Below are 16,954 nucleotides of genomic sequence, written 5' to 3'. Positions count from 1 at the left end.
TGGGGTACCTTTAGCTATCCACTCGGATCAGGGAAAACAGTTTGAGGGCAAACTGTTCCACGCGATGTGTCGGCTTCTGCATATTGACAAAACACGAACTACACCCTACCACCCAAAATCAGACGGAATGGTGGAGCGTTTTAACAGAACGTTAGCTACCATGCTAAGTGCGTATGTCAATGAGCATCATTCCGACTGGGACCAATACTTACCTTATGTAATGATGGCATATCGATCCTCACAGCATGAGACGACAGGCTGTACGCCGAACCGACTTATGCTTGGTCGGGAGGTGGGTACCCCTCTAGATATAATGTACGGGATGCCCAGATCTGTAAAGTCGGTGCCTACTCACCAGTGGGTTTGGGAACTCCAAGAAAAGATGGAGGAGGCCCATGCGCTGATTAGAGAAAAGACCGAAGGGGCGATGGTGCGACAGAAAAGTTACCATGACAGGAAATTAAACTGGCATATTTTCAAAACTGGTGATGAGGTGTACGTTTTCTTTCCAAGGGAGAAACAGGGTCAGTCTCCGAAATTCACTAGCTACTGGTGGGGGCCATACAAGGTCTTAGAAAAGTGCTCAGATCTGACGTATAAGGTTGATTGTGGCCTCAAGGGAAAACCACAGGTAGTGCACGTGGATAGGCTTCGGAGAAAGCACAAAAAAATTCTTCAGGGAGAAATCGAGCGTACCGATGTCGATTCTAATAGCTCTGTCAAGGAGGATGAAGTAAGACATGAATGGGATTCAGACGATGCAGACAAGCTGAATGATGATAGCGAGCGTGATGAAGGGTCATGTGTATGTTCAAATGAGAGAAAGGTTGAATGTGGAACAGAGCGACGGCGGCGACCACCGATGTGGATGAAAGACTATGTTTGTCGCCATTGCTGGAATAGTAATGATTGCCTAGAAACATTTGTTTAGAATACCTTCTCTTATATATTGCAGGATGGTTAACACAAAGAAGACTCCTGCAAAGACTAGGCTTAGATGCCCTATTCCGAGATGCGGTTTAGAGTTCTATGAGGAAGAGAACTGGAGACATCATCTTCTCTCCTGTGGCAGGCAGCGCATGGAGAAAGATGAGTTTGTATGTAAAGAGGCAGACTGTACCTATGCCACCAGCAAGAGATCCGACCTTACAAGACACAGGAAGCAAAGTCATCAGGTTCTTGAGGAGGATAGTGATGGTGAAGATTGGGAGCAGCAGGACCCTGGCACTCTGTCTGATGTCCTGGAGGCAGATCCATCCAAGCCAAAGTTCAGTAAGGGCTCAGAAGCGGCTGCTTCTGAGATAGTTGGGCGTATGGTAAGAAAGAGTACCTGTCCAGCCCCCGTCTCCACATCAGTGAGGAAGGCCAAGTGGTTGCCGGAGATGTTTCCCCTTGGACGTCCACTGGCAGAGGCGGCTTTCAGCGTTCAGAAGACCATGTGCAGCCCTCCTTCAGCAACCATCACAATTGCTAACTCGTCACCTGTAGTTTGCACAGCGGCAACTTGGACATCTTTAGCCAGCATTAGTTCTGTATCCCCATCTGTCATTGCAGGCGCAGGTGCAGGCAGTCGACGTCAGAGAGAGTTCAGGGAAACTGGCACTCAGACGGAAGGATTAGTTCGTCATCATTTCCGCAGGAGAACGAAGACAACACGGGATGGCTCCACTACAAATGAAGAAGTCTCAGAAGAGGAATTCTGGGAATAGTTGTCATGTAAAGACATTTTGTTATATATGTGTTTCTGCCCAGGTGGCAGTTGAGTATCAGAAACTTTCTGAGTGAAAGAGCAGTGTGTTATATATTATGTTATGCGGGGACGCATAAGGCCTAAGGGGAGGGTAATGTAACGATGTTTTGATTCATGTTAATTTCCCCTTCGTGTGCCTCAATTAAAGTATTGATCACTGTAGTTTGCGTGTTTGTTATTTGTATATAGATTGGGACATTATAGTCAAACATACTCGTGACTTAGAAGTCAGGGAAATGGAATAACCTGTTTTACCCTAAGATACATTATAGTATAGTCCATTGGTATATAAACGGCGACGGACTAGTAAGCTAGGCACTTCATCGACGGACTTCGAAGATACACCGGAAGCTGAAAGTTGTTACACGACAAATAGAAGGTAATACTAAAATCCTGTATAAGGATAGTAGGGAGGCCCGAAATAAAGGTGCTACGAAACAACTAGCAACAGAGCCTGGACAAGGCTCAGGTTGGCTTTTTGTTTTCTCAGTGCCACCTAGAACACTGAGTAAGTGTAGGGGTTCGCATAAGTGCCTTTGCGCGGAACAGACAACTGCTCAGGTTAGAGCCGTTGCTCTGCGCACTGTACAAGTGCCGCTGCGCTGCGGTCACACTAATTTGCGCCATAGGAGATTTAGCGCCATAGGTAAGATATTTAAGTAGATGTAATAAATAAACTGTTGTAAATAAATTCTAAAATTAATATAAAATTTGTACTAGTCATGTCTTATTGATTGCTATGGCGTTTTTAGCAAATGTACGAGTTACTTCCCTTGAAATTGACTTGTGAATCGCGAAGAAGTATTTTGTCGATTTACTAACAAAATAATTATTTTTTAAGAATGAAACTTTACCAAAACCTGTATATTGAATATACCAAAGGAAAAACACAGTTAATTGCTGAAAATAATTCTTATATTTAGCTATGGCGTGAAAAAACACGTATGGCGCTAATTAGTGTAAAAGTGCTTCGTAATCAAGATCGATTTTCTAACAAAGTACACTTTTTTTAAAATGATACTTTACCAAAACATGTTAAATGAGTATACCAATGGAAAAATCGAAATATTTTGTGGATAAAACACTCACATTTTGCTATGGCGTGCAAAAACTCCTATGGCGCACCTATGGCGCTAAATCTCCTATGGCGCAAATTAGTGAGACCCCTGCGCTGTGGTTGACAACTGCGCGGGTGGGCGCCGTTGCTCTGTGTGAAGTCGAGTGATAGGATCAGGGGCGAGTGTGATTGCCTATTCGCTGACAGATAGTGAGCGTGCATTGTTAGTATTGTTCTATATATATTTACCTTGCAATTAACAATCATAGTGCACATAATATTGATTCAGTATAAAGTAGATATTGTTATTGTTGCTGTATCATATAGTAATTATTTCTCTTTCATCAACGGCGTTGACCAAGCCAGTGCGCCGGTATAGTTTACAATACAGTACATCCCAAGTATATACTAAGGACGGACCCAGGGTTGTAAGGACACCCCTGCACGTTACATAACGACAGACACAATCAACATTCTACATCGAGACATGCACATTATACGGTGCAGGGGCAGAAAAAAGTCGTCGGATAATTTATTCGAGAGTAATCGAAAACTTGTATTTACTTATACATCTATATTGTATCTCGCTTAGACAGTAAGATCATAGTGATATTTTTAAAGTCCAACGTATTTTATGCAAAGATAAATGAAGCATCTGTGCCCCGGGCTTCTTATTCATTACAGGAACTTATGCGTTAGGGTAGGGTAGATATTTGTGTTAACACCGATTTGGAAATTCCGAAATATTTCCTTCTTTCGTTTTTATTTCGTTCATCTCGGGACGGTGATCTGGACAAGGATTCAACTGTGCCCCGGCTGATAGTCAAACGGAGGTATGTAAGGAGTCTGAAATGTGTATCCTTTTCTATATAAACACTAAACACATACATATGACGTCGGAATGGCGTTCCTTCTAGTATTTCATATATATACATTAATATACATCCTGTATGACACTGTATTCTATTCGCATGAGCCATTGGCTAAAAAAACAATGTCGCTTGGTAAAAGTGCTGTATGCCACACGACAATAAAAGCACATTTAATAAAAAGGTTCAAAGTCAACATGCATGATACATTGATCATTGTTTGAAAAAAGGGCGTGAATGGAAAGTAAACAGTTTAGGACTGGAACCTCATGAATCTTTTACAGTATGTATGTTTTACCAGAGCGGGTTGTTTCTGTTCATAATATTGTAGGACAGATAAATAAATCGTGGGATGCAGTTAGAAGAGGAAACACGCCTCTAAAACGTTTATCATACATTATATATATATATATATATATATGGGGCAAAGAAGTAATTCCAACAGTGTGGACAAGTTAAGATTGTCCAATTTTCAAAATTTAACAACCTAAACTTGTCCACACTGTTGGAATTACTTCTTTGCCCCATATCATATTTTAAGTAATTCGTATCCTACGGACATACCATTAGGATCCAGTGTTATATGGGATTTTACCGTCTATATTACTACTTTGACCCATATATATATATATATATATATATACATGTACTAGTATATATGCCTAACACCAAACAGATTTCCGCGTCGGTGGTCGATGCAAGGCTGGTGTGCTGAAAAGCAGTGCAAGGGAAGTAGCTCGTTTCAAAAATGAGACTGTTACCATGGTGATATTCTGTAGTTTGTGGAAATTTACCTTATGACCTCAAGATAACGACATTTAGATGTCATTATATGTATAACAACTGCATTTTATTTTATTTCATACTTAATACATTTTGTAGCAGGTATATTGATAAAAATATTATAAATTTTTGCATTATTTTAACAACGAGAAATGCAAATCCAACTCGACAATTCTTTTTAATTCGTTTTTGGTCGAAGTCCATGAGTTAGCCAGCGCGCATACTATTTTGATTGTGTGGAGAGGTCAAGGAAACCCGGAAATATGTATGAATTATACATGTAGGTGTGTTCATGTGTCAATTTTTTCTATGGCCGTTGGATCATGTGCAAATTTTGTTTGATTAGGAAACAAAATGTGTTTGAATTTTTCTTTCTTTCTGATATCTTATTGCAATGTTCCGGTCCGTTTGTGAGTGAGCAATGTGAATTGTTTACCTTTCTATCAATAAATGGGCGTCATACTAAATATAGTTGTACCACTTCATTGGTGGAAAGGTATCATATATACATATGTGTGTAATACATATACTGTATACGTATATCTTCAGTGTAGCATGTCCCTGTGCTCAGTGTAGCATGTCCCTGTAATCAGTGTAGCATGCCCCTGTGCTCAGTGTAGCATGTCCCTGTGTTCAGTGTAGCATGTCCCTGTGTTCAGTGTAGCATATCTCTCTGTTCAGTGTAGCATGTCCCTGTGTTCAGTGTAGCATGTCCCTGTGCTCAGTGTAGCATGTCCCTGTGCTCAGTGTAGCATGTCCATGTGTTCAGTGTAGCATGTCCCTGTGCTCAGTGTAGCATGTCCATGTGCTCAGTGTAGCATGTCTCTGTATTCAGTGTAGCATGTCCCTGTGCTCAGTGTAGCATGTCCCTTTGTTCAGCACCGTCGACTTCATTTGGGATGACAATGTGATAAGCATTTCGAAATCTTTTTTAAAAGCGATTCCTGTCGCGGAAAGGGAACATACATGTATTTCCGTAACTTACTTATTTTGTAAAAAGCCCAGAACAAATGTCTAAGAAAGTTGATAAAATGACAGTTATATTGTCTGTTACTGCCTAAAAGCGTTCAGGGATGATTTTTGCTCACTGAAACGCTGTAAAACAAGATAACAGAATTATATCAGGTGCTATGTCACCTTGGTCATCTGTCGTAAAATAAATCACAATGGACTTTAATACTTCCTCATCCTTCACTTATCACTTTTTAAAACCATAGGCCAGGCCAATCAATTCAATGTAGGAAGTTAAATCACAGACTAAAGAAATACAGGGAAAGTTAAAACCACACGGCCAGACACAATCACGAAATACATGAATAGCTAAAACCACACGGCAAGGCAGTCTAACGAAATACATAAAAAAGCTAAAACCAAACAGCCCGGCAGACTAATGAAATACATGAAAAGCTAAACCACACAGCAAGGCAGACTAACGAAATACATGAAAAGCTAAAACCACACAGCAAGGCAGACTAACGAAATACATGAAAAGCTAAAACCAAACAGCCCGGCAGACTAATGAAATACATGAAAAGCTAAAACCACACAGCAAGGCAGACTAACGAATTACATGAAAAGTTTTAACCACACGACCAGGCACACTAACGAAATACAGGAAGCCGTTAAATACAGGAAAAGTTAAAACCTCAAGGCCGGGCACACTAACAAAGTACAGGAAAAGTTAAAACCACACGGCCACGCAGATCAACAAAATATAGTACAAGGATACGTGTTCTGTCACAAGCTATGATTATTTTTTGATTATATCACAAATAATAAAAAAAAGAGCATATGGTGTGCTAGTATTATGATGTTATAGCGTGGGTTAAGCAATGTAGGGGAAAATTTACACAAGGCGGAAAACCTTTTGTTATTCTATTTCATTTTTGCATTCTTAGTTAATATTCCACCACAATATACAAACACGTATTGCTTATATATATTCAACCACATGAAAATGCGATTTATAGCTTCAGTGTCTATACTTTCAAAATATAGTATTCTTCTGCACAGGCAATATTTTGGTACAAAGCCTGTGAAGTTGATGTCGCCATTGGTCCTCTTGTGAATGAATGTGGAATAGCTTACCGTCAGTGTTCCCAAAAAGTGACAGTTTTCTGTTAACTATTGATGAAGTTCATACCACAGTCTCAACTTCAGAATTGTTTGCTCATTTCTCATAAATAGATACCAATCACATTTATTTTTTATTACACGGGGTTCCATGAATAAAACGCGAAAAACTATCGGAGTTACTTGGGCTCTTGAATACTCTGACATTTTGGTATTTTGACCAATATTGGGGTATAAATGACCAGCATAAGCTGAATAAAATGAAATATATTACGTCACATGACACGTTAATTAAGAACTTTCAAACAAGGTATGCAGTACAATGAATATATAATAGATATAGAAATATGTATTTCTTTGTATTTTTAGAATTAGTACTCCAGATTAGCATCTATACTCATTGTAAAGACGGAGCTTTGTTGGCGCCGTATTTTCTGATGAGGATTTGAAGATTATTTTTACTATGGAATTAGACCAGGAAACCCCCGCCCCAATAACCAACGGAGGCACTGCAAGCAAGCAAGAAAATTCGGAACCAACTAATGTAGAAAAAGAGACTGAATCTCCTTCAGAAACACAGACTGAAACACTTTTAGAAACACAGACTGAACCTGCCTCAGAGGAAAAAATGGAGACTGAAGAAAATGAAGAGCCACCACTTGAAGAACAGCCAAATACCACGTTTACGATCTACAGTCAGGAGGAAATGAACGCCTTCATGTTGAGGCTTGACGACGTGGATAACCCAGAGGTAAGCCAATGAAGGATCGGCTGATAAAGGAAAAAATATACAATGAAAGGTGCCAATCATGTGTAAAAGTACAAATGTTTATACATTTAAATTAAGTGTTGATTGTAGAAAGTCCAACATAGCTTATTCATCAAGGGGGACAACCCCCTCTGTAATGCATAGAAAATTAAAAACGTAATCGTTGAAATGATATTTATAGACAGAAAAACACAGGTTTGCTGTGATTAGTAAGAAACTCCCATTTGAATGCGCATGGCACTTTTCATTATCGTAGATACTATATAGTTTATATATGTAGTAGGTTTTATTTAATTCTAATATGATTTTATTAGTACATATAATATTGTATTGTATTTTGTAAAAAAATCATTTAAGCTTTAAATTGCTTTCTTTTTAGGGAGTATAAATGCAAACTAGACATGTCAAAGTAAACGAGGCTGCTAGCATGCTATTTTGAATTTGTTGGAATTTATTTGATAATGAATGTCAACTGAAAGCAGTACATATTTGTATTTATCATGTGTGGAATGTTTCCTTCTCACAGATACATGCATATAATAATATTCTTTCAATAAATTCAGGATTTACTTAAAAATTGAAAGTAAACATTTTGTATATTTGTTGAATATCTAAACAGTACAATACACGTTCAAGAAGAAGACTTGGGGCCAGTGGGCTCAAAGTTACCAAACGTGTTATATAAATGATGCCATTTAAACTAGGATGTCAACTATCGAGCCATAGTATTCTTAGCTGATATAAATGCCATTTTTATTTGGTAGGGTTACTTAATTGACAGCGCTATGCCATGGTGACAGCGCTATGCCATGATGACAGCGCTATGCCATAGTGACAGCGCTATGCAATGGTGACAGCACTATGCCATGGTGACAGCACTATGCCATGGTGACAGCACTATGCCTCAGTGACAGGCCTATGTCATGGTGACATCGCTATACCATAGTGACAGCGCTATGCCTCGGTGACAGCACTATGCCATGGTGACAGCACTATGCCTCGGTGACAGCACTATGCCATGGTGACAGCGCTATAAAATGGTGACAGCGCTATGCCTCGGTGACAGCACTATGCCATGGTGACAGCACTATGCCATGGTGACAGCACTATGCCTCGGGAACTGCACTATGCCATGGTGACAGCACTATGCCTCGGTGACATCACTATTCCATGGTGACAGCACTATGCCATGGTGACAGCGCTATGCCTCATTGACATAACTATGCCATGGTGACAGCACTTTGCCTCGGTGACAGCGCTATGCCTCGGAGACAGCACGATGCCATGGTGACAGCACTATGCCATGGTGACAGCATTATGCCATGGTGACAGCACTATGCCATGGTGACAGTTCTATGCTATGGTGACAGCGCTATGCTATGGTGACAGCACTATGCCATGGTGACAGCGCCAGCGCCTACCTCGATGACAGCACTATGCCCTGGTGACAGCACTAGGCCGTGGTGACAGCACTATGCCATGGTGACAGCGCTTTGCCTCGATGACATCACTATGCCAAGGTGACAGCACTATGCCATGGGACAGCACTATGCCATGGTGAAAGCGTTATGCCATGGTGACATCAATATGCCTCGGGAACAGCACTATGCCATGGCGACAGCACTATTTCTCGGTGACATCACTATTCCATGGTGACAGCACTATGCCTCGGTGACAACACTATGCCTCGGTGACAGCACTATGCCATTGGGACAGCGCTATGCCAGGGTGAGAGCGCTATGCCATAGTGAAAGCACTATGCCATGGTGGCAGCACTATGCCATGTTGACATCACTATGTCATGGTGACATCGCTGTGTTTGTGACGGCGATATGCCATGGTGACAGAAATATGCCATTGTGACAGCACTATGCTATGGTGACAGCACTACGCCATGGGGACAGCGCTCTTCCATGGTGACAGCGCCAGCGCCTCCCTCGATGACAGCACTATGCCTTGGTTACATCACTATGCCATCGTGACAGCACTATGCTATGGTGACAGCACTATGTCTTGGTGACATCGCTATACCATAGCGCCAGCGCTATGCCTCGGAGACATCACTATACTGCACTATGCCATGGCGACAGACCTATTCCTCGGTGACATCACTATTACATGGTGACAGCACTATACCATGGTGAAAGCGTTATGCCATGGAGACAGCGCCAGCGCCTTACTCGATGACAGCACTATGCCTGGGTGACAGCACTATGTCTTGGTGACATCGCTATGCCTCGTTGACAGCGCTATGCCTCGGAGACAGCACGATACCATGGTGACAGCAATATGCCCTGGTGACAGCCCTATGGCATGGTGACCGCACTATGCCATGGTTACATCAATATGCCTCGGTAACAGCACTATGCCATAGTGACAGCGCTATACCATGGTGACATCACTATACCATAGGGACAGCACTATGCCATAGTGACATCAATATTCCATGGTGAAAGCACTATGCCATGGAGACAACACTATGCCATGGGGACGGCACTATGCCATGGTTACATCAATATGCCTCGTGAACAGCACTATGCCTCAGTGACAGGCCTATGTCATGGTGACATTGCTATGTCTTGGTGACATCGCTATGCCTCGTTGACAGCGCTATGCCAGGGTGAGAGCGCTATGCCATAGTGAAAGCACTATGCCATGGGATAGCACTATGCCATGGAGACAGCGCCAGCGCCTTACTCGATGACAGCACTATGCCATAGTGACAGCACCATGCCATGGCCATAGCACTATTTCTCGGGGACATCACTATTCCATGGGGACAGCACTATGCCTAGGTGACATCACTATTCCATGGTGACAGCGCTATACCATGGGGACAGCACTATGCCTAGGTGACATCACTATTCCATGGTGACAGCGCAAGCGCCTACCTCGATGACAGCACTATGCCTGGGTGACAGCACTATGCCTCGATGACAGCACTATGCCACGGCGACAGCACTATGCCACGGCGACAGCACTATGCCTCAGTGACAGGCCTATGTCATGGTGACATTACTATGCCATGGTGACCGCACTATGCCATGGTTACATCAATATGCCTCGTGAACAGCACTATGCCACGGCGACAGCACTATTTCTCGGTGACATCACTATGCCAAGGTGACAGCACTATGCCATGGGACAGCACTATGCCATGGTGACAGCGTTATGCCATGGTGACATCAATATGCCTCGGGAACAGCACTATGCCATGGCGATAGCACTATTTCTCGGTGACATCACTATTCCATGGTGACAGCACTATGCCTCGGTGACAGCACTATGCCTCGGTGACAGCACTATGCCATGGTCACAGCACTATGCCATGGTGACAACACTATGTGACATCACTATGCCAAGGTGACAGCACTATGCCATGGGACAGCACTATGCCATGGTGAAAGCGTTATGCCATGGTGATAAAATGGTGGCAGCGCTATGCCTCGGTGACAGCACTATGACATGGTGACATAACTATGCCATAGTGACAGCACTATGCCTCGGTGACATCACTATACTGCACTATGCCATGGTGACAGCACCATGCCATGGTGACAGCACTATGCAATGGTGACAGCGCTATGCCATGGTGACCGCACTATGCCATGGTGACAGTACTATGCCATGGGGACAACACTATGCCATGGTGACAGCCCTATGCCATGGTGACAGCGCTATCCCATGGTGCAGATATAATGTACATAAGTATGCGCACCAATGAAGTTCACAACAGAATACTTAGAAAAATAAATAAAAGCCTAAAAGTATTGATATGGTGACAGCGCTATGCCATAGTGACAGCGCTATGCCAAGGTGACAGCACTATGCCATGGGACAGCACTATGCCATGGTGACATCACTATGCCATGGTGACAACACTATGCTTCGGTGACAGCACTATGCCATGATGACATCACTATGTCATGGTGACAATGCTATGTCTTGGTGACATCGCTATGCCTCGTTGACAGCGCTATGCCATGGTGACCGCACTATGCCATGGTGACAGTACTATGCCATGGTGACAACACTATGTGACATCACTATGCCAAGGTGACAGCACTATGCCATGGGACAGTACTATGCCATGGTGACAGCACTATGGCATGGTGACAGCACTACGCCATGGTGACAGCATTATGCCGTGGTGACAGCACTATGCCATGGTAACATCACTATTCCATAGTGACAGCACTATGCCTCGGTGACATCACTATACTGCACTATGCCATGGCGACAGCACTATGCCTCGGTGACATCACTATGCCATGGTGACAGCGCTTTGCCTCGGTGACAGCGCTATGCCTCGGTGACAGCACTACGCCATGGTGACAGCCCTATGCCATGGTGACAGCACTACGCTATGGTGACAGCATTATGCCATGGTGACAGCACTATGGCATGGTGACAGCACTATGCCATGCTGACAGTACTATGCCATGGTGACAGCGTTATGCCATAGTGACAGCGCTATGCCATGGTGAAAGCACTATGCCATGGTGACAGCACCATGCCATGGTGACAGCACTATGCAATGGTGACAGCGCTATGCCATGGCGACGGCGCTATGCCATGGTGACAGCGCTATGACATGGTGACAGCACTATGCCATGCTGACAGTACTATGCCATGGTGACAACACTATGCGTCGGTGACAGCACTATGCCATGATGACATCACTATGTCATGGTGACAATGCTATGTCTTGGTGACATCGCTATGCCTCGTTGACAGCGCTATGCCATGGTGACAGTACTATGCCATGGGGACAACACTATGCCATGGTGACAGCATTATACCATGATGACAGCACTATGCCATGGTGACAACACTATGCCATGGTGACAGCGCTATGCCATGGTGACAGCGCTATGCCATGGTGCAGATATAATGTACATAAGTATGCGCACCAATGAAGTGCACAACAGAATACTTAGAAAAATAAATAAAAGCCTAAAAGTATTGATTCTTTGACTTTACTTTAGGGTCAGGAAAAATCCAATTGTACCCTACTAAAAGTACATTATAGTACTACTACCTACAGGTAAAGTTTGATCATTCTACCAGCCAATATTCATGTATGTTTCCATTACAAAAAAAAACAGTTTTATCTAAATAAATCTATAAGTCCTCGCTGTTGAATTTCGGGGATTGAAACCGCTGGTTTCATTTTTCAGATGAAGGATGCAGCAGTATCTCTCATGCACGAGGCGAAGTTTCCTAGCATGGAAATGCACAAAGTGGCTGTCATGGAAAACTTCCGTCCGAAAGAAGTAACACTGGTGTTTGATCATCAGAAAGAATTAGTGAAAATTGGTGACAGGACTATCAAAAGCCGGCGGATCAGGTTCGCTTGTCTCAACAGGATTGAAAACACTACATTTGGTTATGAGGTTGTGTTATCGTTCCTTACAAAAGAAAAGAAAATCAGGGTTTTACACTTCCTGAATCCTGACAACGCCATGAGTTTGGTTGCTTCCCTGAACAGCTTCCGACGGTTGACATATACGCTTTGTAAGGACATTTTGGCAACCGCGGACGAGTTTGGGAAAGCTCTTCGGCAATCTTCGCCAATTTTTACAGGATCTCTCAAGAATGTATCTATTTACAATTTGGAAACAAAAACATACGAATCGCAAAATGATTGCATGTACGTTTATCTGGACACTGCATGTCTGATGATCCTACCATCCCAGTTCTGGGAAGACTCCCCGTACCAGATGTACTTCTGGAAGGAAGCCGTTACAGGTAGTGTAGACAGAATAATGGTACTACACGAGAAAGGGACCCTGCACGTAGAAACACAGAAATTCAGACTGGAAATACCACAGTACAATGTATGTATTGAATGTTTTAAAATATTGTAAATGAAGTGTATTTCGTGTTTCTTACATCAGATAATGAAAAATTAGTAACAAACATTAAATGTTGAAAAATAAGAACCTGTAAATTTTGAAAAATAAAAATCACAATAAATTTTGAAAAATAAGAAAAACACATTAAATGTTAAAAAATTAGTCAAAAACATTAAATGCGGAAGAATGAGTCACATACCTTAAATGATGAAAAATAAGTCACAAACATTAAATGATGAAAAATAAGTCACAAACATTAAATGTTGAAAAAAAAGTCACAAATATTAAATGTTGAAAAATAAGTCAAAACATCAAATTTAAAAATAAGTCACTAAAAATAGATGCTCAAAATAAAGTCGAGAATTTGATGGGAGGATTTTATTGTGTCGCTATCAAACCCTTTATTAGTTTTTAACCTTACTGTGTCTGGAGGATTTTAAACTGCTTGAGTTTAGTATGAGTCATCAGAATGCTAATATTTCCCTTTAAAGGATTAACTTTAATAACAAACATGGAAGACTACTTAAAAAAGGTAAAAGATTAGGATAAATGATATATATTTAAATTTGAAACATTCAAAAGGTTTTGTTTATACATGTACATACGTTTATAATTGTCAGCAGATACATTGACGTGAGGTATCCTTAGAACAGGTACACTAAGAATTGGTTAAAAGGGTTTTGTTACATGTATTTTGTCACAAAAACCTTATGTCTGACTTCATTAGCAGAACTTGAAAATGAAAATGCGGTGGTTGATTTTGTACAGATTGCCAAATAAATATTGAACATTTTATATTTATATATTAAAATAATCTGGAACCAATACCTTCTGGCTACTTTGAATTGTATAAATGTGTGGGGCTCTACAAATCAATTGGCAAAATCGAAGGATTAATGATAAACTGTCAACCTTGTGGTCATAACAGGAAGATCCAGCAAAAAGTTTTTTCGAGTGTATTCGCGGACTAAAACCTGTGCCCCAGGGAAGTTTTACAGGTAATTATACTTTATCATTAGGTTAACACGTATAAATAGATACAAACTGCACTTCGATATTGAAGTAAACATCAGAATACAGAAGCATTAGGTCCCAGCCAAAAGGATGGGAGTGCAGGCTTACTAGTTAATATATCCCTTCAACCTCTCTTACTCCAGTCATCGATTGAAATTTCTCTATTAACAACTTTATATATAAAATGTTGATCCTGTCCGTCCGTCCATTTCTCCGTGGTATTTGTTTCGGGGCTATAGCTACGCATGTCACTCTCGAAATCTAGGTCGAAGTGAACATGTTTTCCACTCCGAGGAATAATTATTGAAATATATTCGTATTTCCAGTCACTTGTATCAATATAAATGGTGTCTTGGTCATAGTGTTAGTGGTGCAAGATTGTCGCAATATCTAGGTCAAAGTTGCCAATAGTTTCCATTTTTTAATCAGGTTTATCATATTTCATGAGGTGTTATATCTATGGATGTATTTCCGTTCCATTGTACAGAAAATTACGTAAGTTTCTGAGCTATGATTTCCTTCCATTTACATGGTGGTTCAACATACGTCATATTCTGTTACAACTAGGAGTTATGGTGTGTCAAGCACCACAACTAGGAGTTAAGGTGTGTCAAGCACCATAACTAGGAGTTAAGGTGTGTCAAGCACCACAACTAAGAGTTAAGGTGTGTCAAGCACCACAACTAGGAGTTAAGGTGTGTCAAGCACCACAACTAGATCTCAGTGACTATTTTACTGTTTCATTGAACTCGAATACGATTTATATCTCATTTTGTACTTAGTGTAACAGGTATCATTATTCACTGATCATCACTTCAATATCTGTGCACTTGTTTCATCCGGTATCATTCTATCACCACTGGACTATAAATACCTTACTCGATGGAAATCCTGGTTGTTTTCTCAACCACATTGCCTTGACCTATACATGCTCACCATGAAATGGTGAAGGCGGTTCCATGCTTTCATGTACAGGATAACAATTTGTATAACTACTGACACCTTTGTTCAGCCTATACATTCACTCCTCACAACCTACAAAACAAAAGTACTGCACTCTATCTGCACTCAAATATCAAAGAAAGAACAAAATGAAATGATATCTGGTTTCAGACCTTGTTGGACGACTGAAAAAGATTCAGAATCCGGACACTCCTGTCCCAGTCAAATCACCAGCAGATGGAGGGATCGGAGCTCGGGCCATTAACGCTCCCGCACGTTCAGGCTCACAACCAACAACAGGTAAATACATGAAGTCTCCTAGCTGTGAAATATTAAGGACTTAATCCAGTTACTTCTTAATAACTTTTGATTTTTTTTGGGGAGTGCGCGTATTTGGACTATATGATACAGTAGATAATGGATCGAGGGTATCACTAAACCGATCTATGATAACAGTGTGTATGATTGGTTGAGACACTCTTCAAGACCAGAAGACAAAACATCAGTTCCTCTGCGCAGCACATGCCCCAGTTTGGAGCCTCACTTTCGATGTGAGCAGAATTAGTGTCGTTTAGACAGAAACATGTTTGTCTCGTGTTACTTTTGACAGAATTATAAATAACCTGATAAATGATATATTTTGTCTGTGTAAAATGCCTCTTTTTGGTATAATTAACACTAAACTGCCCTTTTATAAAGAAATATGAAGGTCTTTTTCCCTCAGTCATCCAACGTCTGAAGGAAAATCCGCACAGCGATCAAGATATACAGGCAGGAGCAGAAAATATTTCATACAATGACGTTCATTACATCGAGATTAAAGACAAAACAAGTTCAAGGTTAAATCATCGTAATGTTTGGTGGAATTTCATTCCTGTAGACGGGAGTGCTATGAATAAACGCTTTCATCGATACTCTAAGCGCAAAATAGCAGCAAAGGTCAAATTACTGTTATGCTGGTTGGGCAAATATTATTTGTCGTATTTCATGTGATTGTTTCGTTGAAACTTGTGAGAAATGTTAACCAGGAAAGGCGTAGAGCATACATTTTTTTGTATTTATTATGATCTTACAACATGTTCGTGACATGTTTATGTCTGCATCATAAAATTGAAATGTTACTGCATATCCCCCTGTCATTACATGGAAAGGAAGTAATATCTAAAAAACACATTGGTTTCAAGAGAAATCTGTTAAAAATATGTAGTTTTATATTTTTTCCGTTTACCCTGTATATGTTACTTCAAACTTTATACATATATGTAACTTTACTTGTCTTGTTGTCGGTTGATCTAGGTGAGCTCCAGCAACCATATTACTACGACAACAGGACGGACACGGACAACATCAGACTCAAGTCTTTCCTAGGTAACGGAACTAATATATACATGTATATAATACTGAGCCCTTTATCATACGATCACTTGATTGTGGTTGAGCTTTCCGTTAACGGCTGATATTGTTATATGATTTCGCTCATGATTGGTACTGTTCACAAAACACCAAGACGTTACTTATGATTGGTACTGTACACAAAAAACCAAAACGTTACTTATGATTGGTACTGTACACAAAACACTAAGACGTTACTTATGATTGGTACTGTACACAAACCACAAGACGTTTCTTATGATTGGTACTGTACAGGTACTGTTCACAAACCACCAAGACGTTCCTTATTACACAAAACACTAAGACGTTTTTTATGATTGGTACTGTACACAAAACACCAAGACGTTACTTATGATTGGTACTGTACACAAACCACAAGACGTTTCTTATGATTGGTACTGTACACAAACCACCAAGACGTTACTTATGATTGGTACAGTACACAAA

At 41.1% G+C, this 16,954-nt stretch overlaps 1 protein-coding gene across 1 annotated transcript in view; it reads left to right on the top strand.

Moving 5' to 3' along the window:
- The first annotated feature begins 3,552 nt into the window (after positions 1 to 3,552).
- Positions 3,553 to 16,954, top strand: part of LOC110455993 — a 28,254-nt gene continuing 14,852 nt past the window's right edge. Inside the window, exons 1-6 of the mRNA XM_021506499.1 lie at positions 3,553 to 3,640; positions 6,902 to 7,283; positions 12,482 to 13,141; positions 14,088 to 14,157; positions 15,287 to 15,415; positions 16,412 to 16,483. Of these exons, the coding sequence (XP_021362174.1) occupies positions 6,996 to 7,283; positions 12,482 to 13,141; positions 14,088 to 14,157; positions 15,287 to 15,415; positions 16,412 to 16,483 (1,219 nt within the window). The 5' untranslated portion in view covers positions 3,553 to 3,640; positions 6,902 to 6,995. The remainder of the gene's footprint in view (positions 3,641 to 6,901; positions 7,284 to 12,481; positions 13,142 to 14,087; positions 14,158 to 15,286; positions 15,416 to 16,411; positions 16,484 to 16,954) is intronic.

This window comes from Mizuhopecten yessoensis, unplaced genomic scaffold, assembly GCF_002113885.1.
Source record: "Mizuhopecten yessoensis strain PY_sf001 unplaced genomic scaffold, ASM211388v2 scaffold8449, whole genome shotgun sequence".
Lineage (NCBI taxonomy): Eukaryota > Metazoa > Mollusca > Bivalvia > Pectinida > Pectinidae > Mizuhopecten > Mizuhopecten yessoensis.
The sequence above is the reverse complement of the archived record's forward strand: the minus strand, read 5'-3'. Positions and strand labels throughout refer to the sequence as shown.